The following is a 23,415-nucleotide window of genomic DNA, read 5'->3' on the forward strand; positions in this document are numbered from 1 at the left end:
TCTTGATACATACAGATGGAACTTTCTGCATGTCCAGCTCAAAATACCATAGCACCGTTTTACAAGTTGCTCTTTGGTTGTGCCAGGCTTCAAGAACCCACCTATAAAAACTAACTGGCAGATGGGTGAGGCTGGAGTGAGGCAAACCGACCATCCAGGACTGGATCAGGACAGTGCAGATGAGGGAGCTCTGAAAGCAGCTCCCTAGCCTGCTGTCCACTAGGAAGATGCTAGGGTGCCCAGATTGTTCAGGAGCATAAGGCAGCAGCACGAAGCACACAATTTGGAATATTACGCAGTGGTTTAATCTTGTAGTGCCCCTATTTATTCACGTATTGGGTTTGGACAAAAAAGAGCTAAAGTAACCCGATGAAAGGACGTGAGCTTCCAGTGAATGGTTTGGTACTGGTTGGGAAGACTTTGCCACTGTGATAGAGTGCAGATCTGCTAAAATGACATCCCAGGAAATCAAAGGCCATTGGTTGCTGTTCTCCTAATGGAACCGAATGGAGCTCAAAGTCCTACAGAGAACAAACTATGAACACTGTAGGGTTATCCTATAACTTATCTCCATGGTATGATATCTTATGTTTATTCTGGCATCTTCTAAATGGCAAAATGAAGTAGTCCATCCAGATCGCCCCTCTGCCCCCACAGATGTATGGATTTCAGCTCAGTAGAAGGACTTCAGTAGAACTTCTCTCCGTTCGGCAGTGGGAGTAAGGAAGGGTACTGCATGGCTACGAGGTAAGACCGCTGCTAGACACAGTACTCGAGCAATTCTGCCTCTCAAGGCTTCCCCACCACACCATGCACACTCCTGCCGCTCCCTGTCTGGCTGAAAACCTCCCAACATTACGCACAGCTTCTCTCTTCCAAACCTATAGAAATTAGGGAGGTAACCAGGCTAGTCAAGAAGTCATGGCACCCAACAGTGGATCCACGTCCAGATGCCTTTTTCTACATTTGTCGCAGTGGGCATCACTAAATTGGTAATACACGAACTGCAAATGGAAATGTGTTCTGGTGCCTCGCAGTTCATCGGATTCTCGCTCTACTGCTGGAAAAGATGGCAGCTGATCTCTAACCTTCAACACTTTGCTTTATCCTGGAAGGAGAGGGGCCAACAGCAGCAAGAATCAATGGAAAGGAATAAGGTAATCTACAACCAGCAGCAGGAGTGCAGGCCCTTGTCCGGTACTGACACCAAGGTGGTCAAACATAGCGGCGCTCCTCGGTGGCAGTCATGGGAGGTGGCCTGCAGTCATCTTTCTCCATCTGCCCCTCACAACGTCCAACAGACAATACATAAACGGAGGGTTTCTCAGGTGTATCTAGCACCACCTTAGATGCTGTCCTCCTCTTCTTTGTCTCCAATTAGCTTTAGAAGGATTGAGTTATCAGAATCGCCCACATGAAGACTGGCGTGGAGTTTGCCACCTTGACTTTCTGTGGCTGTTTTATAAATTATTACACCAGGATCTCAGAAAGCCGCCTCACAGAGGTTCAAGAGTCTAAGCACTCAATACAAGATTGAACAGTGGGCAGCGGTCTACGCTTCTGAATACCTTTCATATCTCCTATCCACTTGACTGGAGTTCACCAGAGCCATGTGATGGCATGGCTGCGTGTCTTTAATGTAATCTATTTGATATTCCCAGAATAGCTCACCCAAACTCTCCGGATATAACAGAAACAGGCTGGCAGATTATGCAGGATTCTACAAAACTGGAATCATGTGAGAGCCACTTGGAAAGCATCACTCTATTGATTCCCAGGCGCTGGGCTTCATGAGTGGAGGTTACAGGGTACAGGGCAGAAGATCAAGAACTGGTCTTTCTCGATACAGCAGTGAGGAGCCTTCGGACGGCTGACGCCCGCTGGATCCACCAGCTCTTTGTGCATCCATGGCCACGGGCCTTGGAATGGGCTAGACCTTGTGCTCGTGGATCCAATTACGCAGGTATACTTAACCTCTCGCCCACTACACTGTATGACCCTCACCCAGTACGCACTATGACCCTCGCCAAGCACGCTATGATGAGTCTCGCCCAGCACGCTAGAATGAGTCTCGCCCAGCACGCTAGAATGAGTCTCGCCCAGCACGCTAGAATGAGTCTCGCCCAGCACGCTAGAATGAGCCTCGCCCAGCACGCTAGAATGAGCCTCGCCCAGCACGCTAGAATGAGCCTCGCCCAGCACGCTAGAATGAGCCTCGCCCAGCACGCTATAATGAGCCTCGCCCAGCACGCTATAATGAGCCTCGCCCAGCACGCTATAATGAGCCTCGCCCAGCACGCTATAATGAGCCTCGCCCAGCACGCTATAATGAGCCTCGCCCAGCACGCTATATTGAGCCTCGCCCAGCACACTATAATGAGCCTCGTCCAGTATGCTATAATGACCCTCGCCCACCACACTATAATGAGCCTCGCCCACCACACTATAATGAGCCTCGCCCAGCACGCTATGAGCCTCGCCCAGTACACTATAATGAACCTCGCCCAGCACGCTATAATGAGCCTAGCCCAGTACACTATAATGAGCCTCGCCCAGTACGCTATAATGTGCCTCGCCCAGTACGCTATAATGTGCCTCGCCCAGCACGCTATAATGAGCCTCGCCCAGCACACTATAATGACCCTCGCCCAGTACTCACTATCACCCTCGCCCAGCACGCTATAATGAGCCTCGCCCAGCACGCTATGAGCCTTGCCCAGCACGCTATAATGAGCCTCGCCCAGTACGCACTATGACCCTCGCCCAGTACGCTATAATGTGCCTCGCCCAGTACGCTATAATGAGCCTCACCCAGTACGCTATAATGAGCCTCACCCAGTGCGCTGTCTGAGCCTTGCCCAGTGCGCTGTCTGAGCCTTGCCCAGTGCGCTGTCTGAGCCTCGCCCAGTGTGCTGTCTGAGCCTCGCCCAGTGTGCTGTTTGAGCCTCGCCCAGTGTGCTGTCTGAGCCTCGCCCAGTGTGCTGTCTGAGCCTCGCCCAGTGTGCTGTCTGAGCCTCGCCCAGTGTGCTGTCTGAGCCTCGCCCAGTGTGCTGTCTGAGCCTCGCCCAGTGTGCTGTCTGAGCCTCGCCCAGTACGCACTATGACCCTCGCCCAGTATGCTGTCTGAGCCTCGCCCAGTATGCGTTCTGAGCCTTGCCCAGTATGCTGTCTGAGCCTCGCCCAGTACGCTGTCTAAGCCTCGCCCAGTGTGATGTCTGAGCCTCGCCTAGTACGCTATAATGAGCTTCGCCCAGTGCGCTGTCTGAGCCTCGCCCAGTGCGCTGTCTGACCCTCACCTAGTACGCTATGAGCCTCGCCCAGGGCGCTGTCTGAGCCTCGCCCAGGGCGCTGTCTGAGCCTCACCCAGGGCGCTGTCTAAGCCTCGCCCAGGGCGCTGTCTGAGCCTCGCCCAGTGTGCTGTCTGAGCCTCACCCCATGTGCTGTCTGAGCCTCGCCCCGTGTGCTGTCTGAGCCTCGCCCCGTGTGCTGTCTGAGCCCCGCCCCGTGTGCTGTCTGAGCCTCGCCCAGTGTGCTGTCTGAGCCTTGCCCAGTGTGCTGTCTGAGCCTCGCCCAGTGTGCTGTCTGAGCCCCGCCCAGTGTGCTGTCTGAGCCTCGCCCAGTGCGCTATAATGAGCCTCGCCCAGCAGTGCGCTGTCTGAGCCTCGCCCAGCAGTGCGCTGTCTGAGCCTCGCCCAGCAGTGCGCTGTCTGAGCCTCGCCCAGCAGTGCGCTGTCTGAGCCTCGCCCAGCAGTGCGCTGTCTGAGCCTCGCCCAGCAGTGCGCTGTCTGAGCCTCGCCCAGCAGTGCGCTGTCTGAGCCTCGCCCAGCAGTGCGCTGTCTGAGCCTCGCCCAGCAGTGCGCTGTCTGAGCCTCGCCCAGCAGTGCGCTGTCTGAGCCTCGCCCAGTGCGCTGTCTGAGCCTCGCCCAGTGCGCTGTCTGAGCCTCGCCCAGTGCGCTGTCTGAGCCTCGCCCAGGGCGCTGTCTGAGCCTCGCCCAGGGCGCTGTCTGAGCCTCGCCCAGGGCGCTGTCTGAGCCTCGCCCAGGGCGCTGTCTGAGCCTCGCCCAGTGCGCTGTCTGAGGTTCACCCAGTGCGCTGTGTGAGCTTAGCACAAGCTCCTCGAAGCGGCTCTTTCTTATATTAGATATCAGTGCACAGATGGTGGTACTAGTATAGTGTGATCACATCATGCCAAGGGCGAGTCTCGCTGCATTGCTGTTGCATTGAACCGTTTGGATAAATCAGTGTAAACCGCATTGCAGTGTTGCAGCTGGAATGTTCCACGGTCTTGTACCACAGTCACCACATGGAGGGTGAGGCGTGGGGTGCATTCCTTTGCTTCACATGTGAAACTGCAGGTGCACGCTCACGGTAAGTGAAGAAGAGCGAAGGATCACAAGTATCCCTAGGTTTCTTACTCTTGTCACAGGGGTGCAGCGGGGGGCGATGATGCCGAGGGATCCATTCCCCTTGCCGATTTGTGCATATGCTCGTATCTACGGTAGAGGAGCACCGTGTGTGCGTCATCGTGTGAAATCTAGTAATGAGAAGAGTCCATGAGGTGGGGACGGCTGTAGAAGAGGAGCTGAGGTGATGCGATGGTCGTGTTCCTTCACCTGCTGTTGTTGGAGTGATAAATACAATTTAAGTCTGTTGAGGGCTCTTGGCGCGGACCAATGGAGCATTAGATGGCATAGACATGCTCTGCAAAAGAGGAATATATGTTTTTGATCACGTTGAGGCAAATGTGGCATCCTTTCTCTTTTCCTGTAAATGTGAGTCTGGATGCAACATCTGGATAAACCTGCAGCCCCCTGTCGGGCAGTGAATAATCTGTGTAGCTCCTCCTGAATATTTCAAGGTAAGTGCTGTTGGCCAAGGTGCTCATGTAGTAAAGAGCTTTGGCGAGAAGGGCGAGAACTAAACCTGGTATCTTATGCACACCTGTGGTAGATGGACCTATCTTTACTTCCTACACGCAACCCTACAGAAGGCAATGTCGGCTCCGGGGCTAACTGCGTGATAACCATGTGATTTTGGACACATAGTGTAGGAAGGTGGAATCTGACCGCATGATTGCCCCTATTTTTAGGTCTCGCCTGAGCCAGTGCATGCGTTGCTCTGGCGAGACTTTTAGTAAGTGGGCATTGAAAAATCCGACCACATGCTTTTTGTGTGGCCTACAGCGTGCAGTCACACGCACAGTTACGCGCAGAGGCGCCATCTGGCTTCCCTCTGTCTTCCTAATTAAGTGCATCGCTCGAGGGCACCCTTACTGCACACGCACATTAGCATTAGTTAATCACTCCTTCACGGCTTTTATTTTGCGTGTGCTTTACAGCGCGCACAAATGGCAAATTAGCATTATTTTGCGTGTGCTTTAAAATATTATTATTAGCTATCTATTGTGACACAATCTATGTTACATGGAAGTTTTTTTACAATTATAGCATTTGTTATTCCCTCTGCACTGTTTTTTTTCCCAGAAACAAGCAGCTGATACAGGGCAAGGTGACATAAGCAGAGGCATTTAGCAATGTATTAATGTATCACTTTTTTATTGCATCTTCTCTCTCTCCCCCGTCATTCTCTCTCTCTCTCCTCCCTTCTCTCTCTCTCTCGCCCCTTCATTTACTCTCTCTATCACCTTATTTCTCTCTCTTTTTCACTCCCTTCATTACTCAGCACCACAACAGCATCACTCTGTGTCACCACAGCATCACTCTGCGTCACCACAGCATCACTCTGCGTCACCACAGCATCACTCTGCGTCACCACAGCATCACTCTGCGTCACCACAGCATCACTCTGCGTCACCACAGCATCACTCTGCGTCACCACAGCATCACTCTGCGTCACCACAGCATCACTCTGCGTCACCACAGCATCACTCTGCGCCACCACAGCATCACTCTGCGTCACCACAGCATCACTCTGCGTCACCACAGCATCACTCTGCGTCAGCACAGCATCACTCTGCGTCACCACAGCATCACTCTGCGCCATCACTCTGTGCCACCACAGCATCAATCTGCGTCACCACACCATCACTCTGCGTCACCACACCATCACTCTGCGTCACCACACCATCACTCTGCGTCACCACACCATCACTCTGCATCAGCACAGCATCACTCTGCGCCATCACTCTGCGCCACCACAGCATCACTCTGCGCCATCACTCTGCGCCACCACAGCATCACTCTGCGTCACCACAGCATCACTCTGCGTCACCACAGCATCACTCTGCGTCACCACAGCATCACTCTGCGTCACCACAGCATCACTCTGCGCCACCACAGCATCACTCTGCGCCACCACAGCATCACTCTGCGCCACCACAGCATCACTCTGCGCCACACAGCATCACTCTGCGCCACACAGCATCACTCTGCGCCACCACGGCATCACTCTGCGCCACCACGGCATCACTCTGCGCCACCACGGCATCACTCTGCGTCACCACAACATCACTCTGCGTCACCACAGCATCACTCTGCAGCATCACTCTGCGCCACCACAGCATCACTCTGCGCCACCACAGCATCACTCTGCGCCACCACAGCATCACTCTGCGCCACCACAGCATCACTCTGCGTCACCACAGCATCACTCTGCGTCAGCACAGCATCACTCTGCGCCATCACAGCATCACTCTGCGCCACCACAGCATCACTCTGCGCCACCACAGCATCACTCTGCGCCACCACAGCATCACTCTGCGCCACCACAGCATCACTCTGCGCCACCACAGCATCACTCTGCGCCACCACAGCATCACTCTGCATCAGCACAGCATCACTCTGCGCCACCACAGCATCACTCTGCGTCAGGACAGCATCACTCTGCGCCATCACTCTGTGCCACCACAGCATCACTCTGCGTCACCACACCATCACTCTGCGCCAGCACAGCATCACTCTGCGCCATCACTCTGCGCCACCACAGCATCACTCTGCGCCATCACTCTGCGCCACCACAGCATCACTCTGCGCCACCACAGCATCACTCTGCGCCACCACAGCATCACTCTGCGCCACCACAGCATCACTCTGCGCCACCACAGCATCACTCTGCGCCACCACAGCATCACTCTGCGCCACCACAGCATCACTCTGCGCCACCACAGCATCACTCTGCGCCACCACAGCATCACTCTGCGCCACCACAGCATCACTCTGCGCCACCACAGCATCACTCTGCGCCACCACTCTGCGCCACCACTCTGCGCCACCACACCATCACTCTGCGCCACCACAGCATCACTCTGCGTCATCACTCTGCGTCACCACAGCATCACTCTGCGTCATCACTCTGCGTCACCACAGCATCACTCTGCGCCACCACAGCATCACTCTGCGTCATCACTCTGCGCCACCACAGCATCACTCTGCGCCACCACCACAGCATCACTCGGCGCCACCACCACAGCATCACTCGGCGCCGCCACCACAGCATCACTCTGCGCCGCCACCACAGCATCACTCGGCGCCGCCACCACAGCATCACTCGGCGCCGCCACCACAGCATCACTCGGCGCCGCCACCACAGCATCACTCGCGCCGCCACCACAGCATCACTCGGCGGCGCCACCACAGCATCACTCGGCGGCGCCACCACAGCATCACTCGGCGGCGCCACCACAGCATCACTCGGCGGCGCCACCACAGCATCACTCAGCAAGACGAGTATCAATCAGCATCACCTCAGCATCGTCTCCGCACCAGTCACCACCACCACTACCACCTCAACATCACTCAACACCACCTCAGCCTGCTCTCGGAATCTGCCATCTGTTGATTCTCCACTAGCGTCTGGCCGCTGCTAGTGTTATAATGCAGGTACTAGTTCACAACCTTCAAACTCCAATTGTTTATGCCCCCTCAAAAAAAAATAACTTTACCAAACAACCATTGGAATAGGCAAAAACAAGTTGCCTGCATTGCAAGAACAAACGGAAAATGAGGAAATATTTAGTTGTACATACATTTTTTAATATGGTCGTTCTGTTGGACATAATGCCTTCTTGGTCATATATAAGGTAATAAAAATGCTTCTGACACTTTTTTATTACAACTTTTCAGCATGCTGCACAGCAGCCACACTTCTCTACTGCACAGCTTAAACACATTGGCAAAGTCAAAAGCTCTGCGTAAACAATTATAAGGCCCCAAAGGCGAGACCTATTGGCTATGCCAATGCTTGTTTTTCTGGTGTTTTGCTGGTTTTCGACTTATTTTGGCTGGGATCCTGCTATTCAGGACCCCAGCCTATCTGTTTTCCCCTTTAAATTGATTATATGTACTTTAGGTACACTGCAGATTGGATTCTGGGGTACCTTTAGAAGTCCCTAGTATATGGTATACTCTTTACCCAGGGCATAGGTACTCCAGAGGCCTACCAGGGGTTGCAGCTTGTATTGTGCCGCCCCTGGGAAGCAATTTAAAATGACACAACAGGTCTGCTACAGCAGCCTATGTAAGGTGGTGTATGCACCCCTTACTGAGATATAGGTTCCCTATATCTCTTCATATCACTGCACATATAAACATCAGTCACCCCTATGGCAGGCCTTACAATCCTGAAGGCAGGGTGCTGGGTTTTGTGTGGGAGGGTGCAACTGCATGAGCAGAGCCCCTCTGCAGCCTTCGGAACCTTTATTCCGGGGTTGTTTGTGATGCAGCCAACTATATACTCTTAAGTGCATTATAACCTCGCAGTAAATGCTAACTTTAAAACGGATGCATGGAAACATGCAGTGTTTGGTGTCAAACACCTTGGAATCATACCTCCACACCAATAACTGGTGTGGGAGGTATGATTCTACCCTACTAGAGGGAGAAACATGGCACCACCGGTATACCCGGTACCAGTTTAACAGATCCCTAGCATCACAAAATAGATGCTGCCAACCAGAGACACGAGTCTGCCCTCCTGCTGTTGGACAAAACTCTGGCAGGGGGGCTGGGCAATAGGTTTCCCGTTACAGGGAGGTGTGACCACCTCTCAGACAGGCTTTAGTGTATTGGGGCTGGGTGGGTGCACTCCAAGAGTCCTTTGAAGTCTGCACTGGGGGCACATTTGGTGTCCTTGTGCATAGTCCAGCTCAAACCGGTTGTAGGGGCTGCCTGACCCTGCTCTGGCACGAAACTGGACAAAGAATATGGGTGTAGCCACCCCTCTGTCCTGACCCTCCCATAGGTGGGTCCCCAGAGTTTGTCCCACCCCTTCCTTGGGTATAAAGTAGGAACCCCTGACTACAGGACTTTAGATTTACCTGGACGAAACTCTGCTACAGAATCCCAGAACTTCAACTATCTACACAACGTTAGATGACCGAAGAATCTCCCTTGGAGTAAAGGAGTTACTCCCCTGCTAGGCAGGCACCAAAGACACATCTGTCCGGTTTGCATCTCCAAAGCTCCTGAGGACTCCGAAGAATATTGCAACACAGAAGGTGGGTTCCTGTGGTCTCTGAGATCGATCTGTGCGCTCAGCAACTCTGAGGCCTGTATCCCTCGTGGAGACAGTGCAACCCGAACCCCTGGACACCGCGACCATTTGCAGAAGCATCAGCTCTGAGGCTGAGCTTTTGGTTACTTGTAGCCCTGACCCCAAGCAGCATTTCCACCGAAGATTGCCAGCCTACACTGCACAAGTGTTCCGTGAGATGGCCCTTTGTGTGTTTTCTCTCGAGGTCCCTTCGCGATCCCTGGTCCGTCGACCTGTGGGTCCCCAAGAAGGCATCTTTAACTTTAATTGGGCTTCCCTGGTTGCTCCAGATGTGCCCTGACTCTCCATCGCTTGGGGAGTCTCCAGGACCTTGCTGGTCCACACTGAATCATCTTTTCTCTGACCGTGTGGGTTGCAGTTGCTAAGGCTTGTTGGTGTTCCATCCAAACAGTGACCCCCCAGCACTCGACATCCTTCGTGGGACAGCTCGCATCCAGATTCTGGTCATTGTCGACGTCTCCTAGTCCCCGTGGCTGCAGAGTCCAGCTTCACCGCTTCGCACCTGAAGCACCCGACATCGGTGAGCATTCATCTATCGTGCCCCTGGTCACTGGCAAGTGACCCAGACTCTGTCCCCTCTGCTTTCAGGTTCTTCACAGCTCTGATCCAGGCTTGTATCACAACGGACACTTTTCTCTTTCCCGGCAGCAGCACTTTGCAGCACATCGCCATTGAAAACGACGACGATTCCCGACACCATTTGACACCTATGCACCCGGCTTCCCTGGGTGAGGTAACACGAGTTCTCCGGTGCTCCCGTGGGTGACGGCCCTAGAACCCTCCAAGTCTGAAAGGGTTGGCTCAAAGTCCTCTCCTAAGTCTCCTTAATCTTTAAAATTCCAACCGTGACTTTCCCATAGAATTGTACGGAGCTCGCGGCTGTGTTCTCACACTGCACATGTCCCCCGTGGGTCCCCTGTGTCACTACCTTGGGTGGTTCCTTGGGGTCCCAGTGATTCTACATGCTCTAGGCACTGTCTAGTCAAGTCGTGGTTGTTATGCCACTTTCTTAATATATGGTTTGGTCTCCCCCTGGGGCCCACTGTGTATTGTGCTATTTACTATTGTTTTAGAACTGTAATATTGTGTGCCTTGCTCTTATCTCATAAAGAGGTTAGTAGAGAGTGTTTAATAATAAATACATATATTTTATATATACCTTGTGTGGCTCTCCTTTCATTTGGTCATTCAAGAGATTATAATCTGGTAAACCAAGCTGCTTTACATTCCTCTGAGACTTAGCCTGAAGGCTGCTCTTCATAGCTACCACTAGGATAGCTTTTAGTAAAGGTTGTCTTTAACCTAATCATCGATAAGGGGTTGTTTGGACTGGTACAAGGTGCCCACTATAACTAGTGGACAGCATATATCAGGCCATCTTCTCACACATAGGGTTAGGTGTGATTAAGTAAGTCGTACTCTCTAGAGGGGTTGAGTAAGACGCTGATCCTCATCTGCTGTTCTTACCAGCTCTTCAAATACTGCCATGAAGGTGGCGGCTGTTTCCTCCACCAGCCTAAATCCATACTGTTGGGCATCTAAAATGTCCTGGCGCCCACTGTATTATTGTAGTTGGCTTCTGGTCTCCCTTCCAACACGCAAGCCTTGATGGGTACAACCACGATGGGGAGCCGCTAGCCATGCTCCCTTCATCTCTGTATTTTACTTTTAGTAGAGCGATGACCGGCTGTTTATTTGGGTTCTTTGTTGGCATCACATACAGTAAAGAGTTCAGTTACATTAGCAGCAAGGGCGTTTGTGCCCCTGCACTGGGCTTCAAGGACCTGATGCACGTTGAGCTAGTGATGAGTAGAGGTACAAACCTCTTTATTACTGTTTCAGCTGTTGTAGACTGCAGCATAGGAGGAGTTGATGATGATTCTGAGACTATAGTCTGTGTTTGAGTGAAGGTTGTAGGCTGCCGAATAGAAGCAGTTAGTGATGGCGATTCTAACTATAGTGGGTTGTTCAGTGAAGGTTGTAGACTACGGCATAGAAGCAGTTAGTGATGGTGATTCTTCAACTATCGTGGGTGTTTGATTGAAGGTTGTAGACTACGGTATAGAAGCAGTTAATGATGGTGATTCTGTGACTATATGGGGGTTTGAGTAAAGGTTGTAGAATACGGCATAGAAGTAGTTATTGATGGTGATTCTTCAACTATCGTGGGTGTTTGAGTGAAAGTTGTAGACTATGGCTTAGAAGTAGTTATTGATGGTGATTCTTCAACTATCGTGGGTGTTTGAGTGAAAGTTGTAGACTGCGGCATAGAAGTAGTTATTGATGGTGATTCTTCAACTATCGTGGGTGTTTGAGTGAAAGTTGTAGACTGCGGCATAGAAGTAGTTATTGATGGTGATTCTTCAACTATCGTGGGTGTTTGAGTGAAAGTTGTAGACTATGGCTTAGAAGCAGTTAGTGATGGTGATTCTTCAACTATCGTGGGTGTTTGAGTGAAAGTTGTAGACTGCGGCATAGAAGTAGTTATTGATGGTGATTCTTCAACTATCGTGGGTGTTTGAGTGAAAGTTGTAGACTATGGCTTAGAAGCAGTTAGTGATGGTGATTCTTCAACTAATGTGGGTGTTTGATTGAAGGTTATAGACTACGGTTTAGAATCAGTTAGTGATAGTGACTCTGCGACTAATCTGGGAGATTGAGTGGCACCTTTATGCTTGATCTCTTCAACTTTGTTGCAGAAGATTTATATGAAGTTGTTTGACATCGTTTTTTAAAATTTTGGGCAGATTGTTTTTTGCTGTTGGCGTCTGCAAATCGTTTTCTGTAAGAGGCTTTCCTTTTGTGATGTACTGCTTTCTGATAACCGTTGGTGTCATTGTCTTGTGTTTGTCCACTTTGATCCCTCTCCTTTTGAGGACAACAAGCATTTAGTTCTACTGCTCGTTTGCTGCTTTAGATTTAGTCACAACTTTCAGGTTGTTGAGTTCAGCTAGTATAGCAAAGATTGTGGTTAGGTCTGCACAGAAGTTGATCATTAGATTAGTAGAATGTTATATCAGCGGTTTAGTATTCGTAATGAGCTTTAAGGTGTCATGAAATGCTCCCCCAAGGCAACTTTAGCAAAGATTGGTCTTTTTGCCTCAGCTAGATGACTGATCGTGGATGTAGGATCCTGAAATGCACAAATCACTGGCGAAGACTGAGTGATATTACTGGAAAAGATTGTGTTATGTCAGTGTCTTCTGTTTAGATTCTTGGCTACCTGCAGGTCTAATATAGGGTGAACAGCTTGCACAGGGCCTCATTAGTTGGACAAGCCCTAAGTTGAATTAGTGATGAGTAATGGAGGCCATTTATTTAAACATCATTCAACCACAAATTTCGGTCGGAATAACCAGGAAGTAGTGTGACAAGACTTTCTGACTTGCATCTGCCAAGTTTTGCACCACTTTTAGACAACCCAGGGTCAGGCACTCCTGCAAGGACAGACAGGGAAATGAAAAATTAATATGGAGAAGTGAGGCGGGAGGCACTCAGTGCTTCACCCATTAAAAAAAGAAAAAAAGACTAAAGCAGAGGAATGGAGGAGTTTGCAGTAAAGAAATTTACAACAACATTAGGATAGGCTGAGAGCCCACTCAAAGCGCCTGGAGGTGGGTAATTGAGCAAAAGGTGGAAATTGCAGTGATGTTCAGTCCCCGGCACATTGTGTGTGTTGGTGACTCTCTTGCGGTACAACTGTTTGACGGTGGTGACCGGCTCATGGTTATTGGTGAAATTAGTCTAGAAATTCTGTAGGCGATGGCGGAATTGGTAGACAGCGAGTCTCTGTGGTTCCTAAAGTTTGTGCTGCCTGTCACTACTGCTATTGTCAGCATTATATGTTATAATTACCTTTTATCATCAACTTTCCTTAGGAGGCCTAATGAACCCCTGGAGGCGCCGCTGGTGTGTGTTGAAGGATGAGACCTTCATGTGGTTTCGGACAAAGCAAGAAGCACTCAAGTCCGGCTGGCTCTACAAGAAGGGGGGAGGCATGTCCACTCTGTCAAGGAGGAACTGGAAACGCCGCTGGTTCGTGCTACGAGAATCCAAGCTGATGTACTTTGAAAACGATGCCGAGGAGAAGCTGAAAGGGACCATTGATCTCCGGAAGGCCAAGTAAGACAACCTTTGATTTTACATGAGAAGAGATTGGAGGGTTGTGAAGGAAACCACACGAGAAGCAAAGTAATGGTTGGGCCCAAGAGCAGAGAGACTATAGAAATTGAGGAAGGTAAAACATGCTGAGAATATGAGGAAACAAAGTCCATGATTGACCTGTTGAAAGCTTTGAGAAGGAGGTAAGATAAGCTGACATAAGGTAGGAGTTGATGGCAGCTCAATGGATAGAGAAAGAACTGTTCTACTGCTGCTGAACAGTGAGGACGGGAGAGGTAAAGAGAACTAGAGGTAGAAATGAAAAGTAATGTGAAAGGAAGTGTACATGGTAGAGAAAGGACTGAAGAGATGCTAACCACTGAGGTAATGGAAGTGAGAGCATTGAGAACGTAGAGCGACGGCAGAAGGAAATACAAACAAGTGCATAGAGGAGGTGAGGACGTGAGAGGATGTAGTGTCAGCTGGGACGATGTAGCAAGTAATGGAAGTTAAGGAATGGAGAAGTTCATGCACCTGAGAGGCTGAATAGCAAATGGAAGTAAGAAAACAAGGACGTAATGAAGGCTGTGTGGATAGAAGTGTTCGACTCGGAAGCTGAGGGAATAGTGGAGGAGTCTCTGCTGGCATGTAGGGGGGTAGATGAGCTAAACGAGATCGAGGCTGGAACCATTCATTTCAGATTGGGAGGGATACACTCAAGGTATCCACCTGATCAGAGTGTAACAACTCCACCTGATCAGAGTGTAACAACTCCACCTGATCAGCGTAGAACAACTCCACCTGATCAGCGTAGAACAACTCCACCTGATCAGCGTAGAACAACTCCACCTGATCAGCGTAGAACAGCTCCACCTGATCAGAGTGTGACAACTCCACCTGATCAGAGTGTGACAACTCCACCTGATCAGAGTGTGACAACTCCACCTGATCAGAGTGTGACAACTCCACCTGATCAGAGTGTGACAACTCCACCTGATCAGCGTAGAACAGCTCCACCTGATCAGAGTGTAACAACTCCACCTGATCAGCGTAGAACAACTCCACCTGATCAGCGTAGAACAACTCCACCTGATCAGCGTAGAACAACTCCACCTGATCAGCGTAGAACAACTCCACCTGATCAGAGTGTAACAGCTCCACCTGATCAGAGTGTAACAACTCCACCTGATTGGCGTAGAACAGCTCCACCTGATCAGAGTGTGACAACTCCACCTGATCAGAGTGTGACAACTCCACCTGATTGGCGTAGAACAGCTCCACCTGATCAGAGTGTAGTGACTTTTTGGTTATAATTAATCTTGTGGTACCCCAGGAATGTGGCACAAAAGCACTCGATGGTAAGACACAAGACCAAGCACACTAGATACTAGGACGCTGAGAATGTTACTGCAAGAACTAATTGAGTGGAGTCCATCAAGGGAGCAACATTTGTTTGAAATGGGGGGTGGGAACTAGTGTCCGCTTGAGGTATTGAACAAAGTCCCTTTTTCAAAAGTAATGTTTGTGGCTTGCATCACGCACAAACCTCCTCAAAACCATACATGGCAAGAGACATTACTAAGGAAAATAAGGACAGCTGAAATTGTCCCGTCCAGATCAATTACAAATATCTGGTCTGAATGAAAAGTAGTTGAGTGAAGAATTCTGCTTCTGAGAAAAAGATGGTTGTTCCTCAAAATCCAGTAGTGCACCCCAGTAGTACTGAAGAGACTAATAAGAGAAAGAAATTGAACTTTTCATGTTATTGTATTTTGGATTAGATAGAAAACTCTAGCAAAGGAATGAAATGAAAGGAAGAAAGGACAATGTTACTTACCCTGTAAGTTTCTATTCATAGCGTGTAGTGCTGTAGATTCACCTGCTCTGCATACTGCTCCTATCTAGTGTTGGATCCATAAATAACAAGTGGTTTTTCCTCAAAGAAGCTTCGAGTCACAGAAATGCTGGGACTCCTCCCTTAGTTGACAACACACATTGGCACCGACTACACCTTGGATTGTTTTTCTCTCAGAGGTGAAACGTGACCGGGGAATGTAGAGTGAGATTACTGTTCTATGATATGTGCATTGCATGTTGTTAAACAGCAAGAAATAATAACACGGGCCATCATTGCCCTCTTCCATGAAGGAGGGTGGGGGTATATGAATCCACAGCAACACATATTACAAACAGATGCATACAGCGTAAGTAACATTTTTTGTTCGAAGCATTTCGAGGAGAAGCAGAGGTTGTTTGCAGTTTGTTTTTCCTCTTGGAAAGTCTTTGGAAGTCACGAGGGCGGTGACTCCTCCTTTGGATCGTATTGCGCATGGGCTTCGGCTCCATCCTCAGATTGTTTTTTTTCCCCCCATCGGGCTCGGATGTGATCTTCGCGCTCCGGTTCCGAACAGCTTCCAGTTCGACAATCGACGCGCAATCCTCACCCCAACTCGCGGTATTGTTTTCAATCGCGATCTCCCCACTCGACGCGCCTCTTATCGGAAAACCTTCGATTCCGGTTGTCGACGATGGCCTTCGGGCCTACCCAAGCTCCGGTCCTGGCTAATGGAAAGGACTCCTTCAAGAAGTGCCCTCGATGTGGGTCCAAATTCCCCCACACCGATCTCCACGAGGTATGCAATCTCTGCCTCTCCCCTGAACACGAGGCTCGAGACTGTCCGGCGTGCAAGTCCTTCCGGTCCAAAAAGACTATTCGAGACCGAAGAGCCAGAAGAACCATGGCACACTCCTCGACAACGGTTCCGGACGACATCTTCGGAGAAGGCGTCGACGCTCCAGAACAGCCTCACACCGACGAGGGACTCGTCAGCGCCTCCGAAGCCGACGACTCAGATGTGGAGGACATCACTCCGGCACAGAGGATCGTGAGTACTAAACTACCCCCCCCCCCCCCACACCCTCGTCAGCACCGAAAAAGGCTTCGGTCACGCCTTCGCCTCCGGCCCTAGGCAAGACCAGAGACACTGCTTCACACACCGCACCCTCGGGCCCGGTAAAGAAGCCAAGTAAGCCTTCCGGGGGCTCGAGCCAGCCCACCGTCGGTGCCGATAAACACTCTTCGGCACCGAAAAAGAAACCGACACCGAGCCCTGCACCGAAACACTCGGGGTCAAGAACCAGCTCCAGCTCCTCGGTGCCGAAGATGGCATCGAAAGCACACAAGGCCACCGACACTTTGAAGCCGAAATCCACCTCGGCACCGACCAAACAATCAGACTTTTCCAAGCATAGTTCCAAACAACGAACCAGCGCGGAAAAAGACAAAAAAACAACGGCCCCGACGCCTTCGGCGCCGACGGACCAACCAACATCACCAGAACTTTTTACACCGGATCCATTACAAAAAACACTAACCAAGATTCCTAAAACCAGACATTTGATGCTCTCCATCAAAAAGAGACAGCTGAATAAACCTGCTCCGCCTCCACCTCCAAAGAGGAAGGACTCTGCTACCTCTCCTTTCAGAATGCCTTACCCACCTCCACCACCTCCTCCATCTTCCCCTCCTCCACCATTTCCCCCCTGACCTCATCATTCCCCAACACCCTCTCCGGATGATGATGATCAGGGGGATCCATATGATGACATAGGAGACGTGCCCCAAGATTTACCTACAGGGGACCCCACTCCCACAGGCTCCCCAGACCCATGGACGATTATAATATCCCTGACATCCCTAACGTCCCGCAGGATGATCTCTACCCTTCCAGACCTTCCCCACCAGAAGACTCACTGGGGTTCAACCATCTACTACAAAGGGCGGCACACTATCACGGGGTAGATCTACACACCGACCCCGTGGAGGAGGATTTCCTCCTCGATACATTCGACACCACACATAGGACCACCTCCATATTGCCTATGCTCAAAGGAGTTATAAAGCGTGCGCTAGAGGTCTTTAAGGACCCAGTCAGAGCCAGGGTCATTAACCCGCGCATCGAGAAGAAATATATAAATCTGCCCCTACAGATCTCTCCTACATTAGAGGGCCTGCACCACTAGATTCTCTAGTAGTCTCCACCGCACGTAAAAGGGCCAACTCCCAGGCATCAGGTGAAGCACCACCACCTGACAAAGAGTCTAAACTCTTGGACGCATCTGGCAAGCGCACTGCATCCCAAGCTGCCAACATATGGCGTATCGCCAATACACAGGCGCTACTCGCCAGATATGACAGGGCCCATTATGACGAATTGGAAGCCATAATGAACCATCTCCCTGATAAATATAAAGCTAGGGCCGACGAACTCATTCAGGAGGGCAAAACCATTACTAATACCTCCATACGTTGTGCCCTAGATGCAGCAGACACAGCCTCTCGGGCTATCAATACTAGTGTCCTTCGCCGCCGCCATGCCTGGCTAAGGATATCAAGTTTTAAACCAGAGGTACAAGCCTCCATCCTTAACCATCCCTTTGACCAGGAACACCTGTTTGGCCCCAAAGTGGATGACGCCCTGGAGAAAATGAAAAAGGACACAGACTCTGCAAAATCCATGGGAGCCTTACAATCTCACCCTCCCAGACGCTCCTTTCGCCGCTCTTCCTTTCGGAGCACATCCAGAGGCTACTCCTCCGACACCACTTCCACTGCATACAAATCACCTACTCAGTCCACCTTTACAAGGGGTTACCAAAGAGGCGGCTACAGGGGCAACAATAACAAAGGCAGAGGCAAAACAAATACCGCCCGCTCTGCCACCGCGCCTCCCCAATTACTTCCCTCCACTTCCCCCAGACCATCACACTTCTGTCGGGGGCAGACTCCAACATTTCCTTCCGGTCTGGACTACCATCACCTCAGACAAATGGGTAACACAAATAATTCGGTCAGGCTACTGCCTAGAACTAACATCTTCCCCCCCCAAACATTCCACCCAGACAACGCCCGATGTCACCAGAACATCTACGGCTACTCAAGCAGGAGGTAATCTCCCTCCTAGACAAGGAGGCAATAGAACATGTTCCAACGAACCAACAAAATATGGGGGTCTACTCCCTGTATTTTCTCATACCAAAAAGGGACTAAACTCTACAGCCCATCCTAGACCTTCGCCCCCTAAACACATACATACACTCAGACCACTTTCATATGGTAACGCTTCAGCAGGTACATCCGCTACTTTCCCAAAACGACTTCCTCACCACTTTGGACCTAAAAGATGCTTACTTCCACATTCCAGTACACAAAGCCCACAGGAAGTACCTCAGATTTGTAGTGGACGGCCACCACTACCAATTCAAAGTGCTCCCGTTCGGAGTCACAACCGCACCACGAGTATTCACCAAGTGCCTAGCATTGGTGGTGGCAGCACATCTACGAAGACAACACATTCACGTCTTCCCTTACCTAGACGACTGGCTAATAAAAGCCAGTTCATACAATCAGTGTGAACAACACACACACACACACACACCACCATCCAGCTACTTCATCAGCTGGGCTTCACGGTAAACCACGAAATGTCCCATCTCCACCCATCCCACATAAAACAATATCTAGGTGCCACTATAGACACCTCAAAAGCGCTCGCCTACCCCAATCCTGCCAGGATTGCAAGCATCCAGGCTCTGCGTGCAAAATTTATAGCACAACACCCCCTTCCAGCTCAGGTGTTCATGCAACTAATAGGGATGATGGCCTCTTGCATCTTCATAGTACCTCACACAAGACTCCAGATGCGTCCTCTCCAAGAGTGCTTGGCGCACCAATGGAACCAGGCCCAGGGTCAATTAACAGATCTGGTGTTGTTAGACGGTCGTACCCATCGCTTTCTGCAGTGGTGGACTACCACAAACCTTTCCAAAGGTCGACCGTTCCTGGACCCGGTTCCACAGGTAGTACTAACAACAGACGCATCGCTCTCCGGCTGGGGAGCTCATCTATTACATCTCACCGTGCAAAGCAAGTGGTCACCTCAACAGAAGCTACTCCATATCAATCATCTGGAGTTATTAGCGATCTTCCTAGCCCTAAAATCCTTTCAGACACATATTTTGGGCAAAGTAGTCCTGATCTGCACAGACAACATGACAGCCATGTATTATATTCAAAAACAAGGCGGGACACACTCTCCACAGCTCTCAATTAGCACAGAGCATATGGAGATGGGCCATACCCTGGAAAATATTTCTCCTGGCCCAGCATGTCCCAGGAGTACAAAACACTATAGCAGATCTACTCAGAAGACAGACACAACAACTCCACGAGTGGGAACTTCACCCGCAAGTTCTTCACCCATACTTTCAAATGTGGGGGCATCCACAGATAGACCTCTTCGCGACCCACGAAAACAAAAAATGCCCAAGCTTCCCCGCCAGATACCCACACCCATTGTCCAAGGGCAATGCGATATGGATGAACTGGTCAGGCACATTTGCGTACGCTTTTCCGCCTCTCCCACTAATTCCATTAGTAGTGCGTAAACTACAACAGCACTCCCTCACACTAATATTAGTAACACCAATTTGGGCCAGACAACCATGGTACACCACACTACTGGAACTATCGGTAGTACCACATCAAAAATTACGCCTCTGTCCACACCTCTTAACCTAGAACCATGGAGAGATCAGACACCCGGACCCAGCTCAGATCAACCTTGCGATCTGGCTCCTGAAATCCTAGAATTCGGATACCTAAATCTCCCTCCTGACTGTATGAACGTCACCAAGGAAGCTAGGCGCCCTACCACTAGAGCGTGCTACGCCGCCAAGTGGAAACGTTTTGTTATGTATTGTCATAACAACACAATCAATCCACTAGATGTGTCCATTCAACACATCATAGGCTACTTACTCCACCTACAAAGGTGCAATCTAGCCTATACGTCCATTCGACTGCACCTCGCAGCTATTGCAGCTTACCTACAAAACAGGCAACATCTATCACTCTTTAGAGTACCTGCCATTAAAGCCTTCATGGAAGGCCTTAAAAGAATAATTCCCCCCACAGTGCCACCCTCACCTGTGTGGAACTTAAATATTGTTCTCACCAGACTAGTGGGACCTCCTTTTGAACCCCTACACAAATGTGAACTTCAATTCCTAACCTGGAAAACCGCTTTTCTTGTAGCCACCACTTCCCTCAGAAGGGTCAGTGAGATACAAGCATTTACTATTCAAGAACCTTTTCTACAAATGCACCATAATAAGGTGGTTCTCCGTACCAACCTAAAATTCCTCCCCAAAGTCATTTCTCCTTTTCACCTAAACCAATCTGTAGAACTACCAGTATTCTTCTCGCAACCACAAACTGTTGCAGAAAGAGCTCTTCACACACTAGATGTAAAACAAGCCTACATCGAGAGAACACAACCTTTCCGTAAGACCAAACAACTGTTTGTCTCTTTCTCTCCACCACACAAGGGCAACCCCATCTCCAAATCAAGGATAGCTAGGTGGATTGTCAAATGTATTCAGATTTGCTACCATAAAGCAAAACGAACGCTATCCGTTCCCCCTAAAGCCCACTCTACACGCAAAATAGGGGCTTCAATGGCTTTTCTAGAGAACATCCCATTAGATGATATCTGCAGAGCAGCTACATGGTCAACACCACACACTTTCACCAAACACTATTGTGTAGACGTGCAAACTAAGCAACAAGCTAGTGTGGGCCAGGCTGTACTCAAAACATTATTTCAAACCACTGCAACAGTTGCGGGTGGTCGCTGCTAACGGCGGGTACTGCGATATAATCTATGCACAAGTGTGTAATCTGCAGCTCATATGCCTCGAACGGAATATGCTACTTACCAGAATGCATCTGTTCTTGGCATGTAGAGCTGCAGATCTACACACGCCCACCCGCCTCCCCGGCTACCTGCATCTGTTCCAGCTTATCTTATTTAGATAACACACACATGGGCATCTTCACTGTGATTACTACGCTCCATCTTTCCCTGCTGGCGAAAAACAATCTGAGGATGGAGCCGAAGCCCATGCGCAATACGATCCAAGGGAGGAGTCACCGAACTTGTGACTTCCAAAGACTTTCCAAGAGGAAAAACAAACTGCAAACATCTGGGCCTAACACCAGATGGCGATCTATGCACAAGTGTGTAGATCTGCAGCTCTACATGCCAAGAACAGATGCATACTGATAAGTAGCATATTCCTTCTGCGTTGGTTGTGTTGAGCTTCAAAAGGCGCTGAACATCTAGGTCTGCATGATGTGCAGGGAGTGTTTGAGGAATTGGATGTCTGAAGCCGAGGTGAGCCCCATGTGCAAGTGTGCATTGGACAGCCCTGTGCGCCTCTCGTGGAAGAGCCCTGTGTGGGACCACGTAGGTAGTCCCTGTAGGAGATTAGGATCTGCTTCACATGTATACCCCCACTTTTTGCTGGTGTTTCACTGTTTTTCGAATTTAGTCTGGAACCCTGCTATTCAGGGCCCCAGCCTAGCTGCTTCCTCTTTAAATTGATTGCATGTACTTTAGTTACACCACAGATTGGAGCCTGAGGTACCCTTGTGAGTCCCTTATATATGGTATACTATGTACCCAGGGCATAGGTACCCCAGAGGCCTACCATGGACTGAAGCATGTATTATGCCACCCCTGGAAAGCCACCCAAAATGACACCACAGGTCTGCTACTGCAGCCTGGGTAAGTTGGTGCATGCACCCCTTACTGAGGTATAGGTTCACTATACCTCACCTATCACTGCACATAGTAACCGATCAGTCACCGCTATGGCTGGCCTTATCAATCCTGAAGGCAGGTTGTTTGGTTATAGGTGAGAGGGTGCCCAGGCATGAGCTGAGCCCCTCTGCATCCTTCGGAATATATCCTCCGGGGTTGTCAGTGGTGCAGCCTGACCATATACTCTTAAGTGCATTATATCTTAAATGGTTAATGCTAACTTTGGACTGGCTGCACGGGAACATGTTGTGTTTGGTGTCAAACACCTTGGAATCATACCCCCACATCTCTTCTTAATGTGAGGATATGATCCCAACCTTCTAGAGGGAGAGACATGGCAACACTGGTATGCCCAGTAGAATCTTCATAGGCATCACAAAATGGATGCTGCAGCAACAGACACGGGTCTGGCGTCCTGCTGCTGACCGAAACTCCGGCAGGGGAGGCCTGGACAATAGGTTTCCTGTCACAGGGAGGTGTAACCACCTCCCAGACAGGATGATGTGTATTGGGGCTGGGTGGGAGCCCTCTCAGAGTGCTTTGAAGTCCTGCACTGGGGGCACATTTGGTATCCCTGTGCATAGTCCAGCTCAAACCGGTTCAGGGGCTTCCAGCCCCTGCTCTGACGTGAAACTGGACAAAGGAAATGCGTGTAGCCACCCCTCTTTCCAAACCCTCCCATAGGTGGGTCCCTAGAGCTAGTCCAACCCCTTCCTTAGGTATAAGTAAGGAACCTCTGTAACCAGAACTTTAGATATCCCTGGACGAAACTCTGAAGCTGAATCCTGGACCTTCGACGCTCTACTAAAGACTAGAGGACTGAAGAAATCTCCCTTGAGGTCAAGGAGTGACTCCCCTGCTTGGCAGGCACCAACAAAGCATTTTTCCAGTCTGCATTTCCGAAGCTCCCGCCGGACTCCGAAGTATTTGCAGCCCAGGAACAGGATTTCCAGAAATCTCAGAGGCCGACCCGAGTCCCCAGCAAAGCTGAGTACCGCAGCCCTCGTTAGTAGCGTGGAACCGGAACTCCTGGTCACCGTTCACTTTTGCAAGTGCATTGACTTCTCGACGTCTCTTGAAGTCGTGCTTGGCGTTACTTGTAGCCCCCACCTCGAGCAGAAGTTCCACCGAAGATTGT

General features: G+C 50.2%; 1 protein-coding gene across 1 annotated transcript in view; it reads left to right on the plus strand.

Annotated features, from left to right (window-relative positions):
- LOC146859468 (unconventional myosin-X-like) overlaps positions 1-23,415 on the plus strand; it is an 869,852-nt gene that overhangs the window by 741,705 nt on the left and 104,732 nt on the right. The window contains exon 27 of the mRNA XM_085650190.1: positions 13,389-13,632. Coding sequence (XP_085506316.1) covers positions 13,389-13,632 — 244 coding nt within the window. The remainder of the gene's footprint in view (positions 1-13,388; positions 13,633-23,415) is intronic.

This window comes from Triturus cristatus, chromosome 3_2 (genome assembly GCF_964204655.1).
Source record: "Triturus cristatus chromosome 3_2, aTriCri1.1, whole genome shotgun sequence".
In the NCBI taxonomy this organism is placed as follows: Eukaryota; Metazoa; Chordata; class Amphibia; order Caudata; family Salamandridae; genus Triturus; species Triturus cristatus.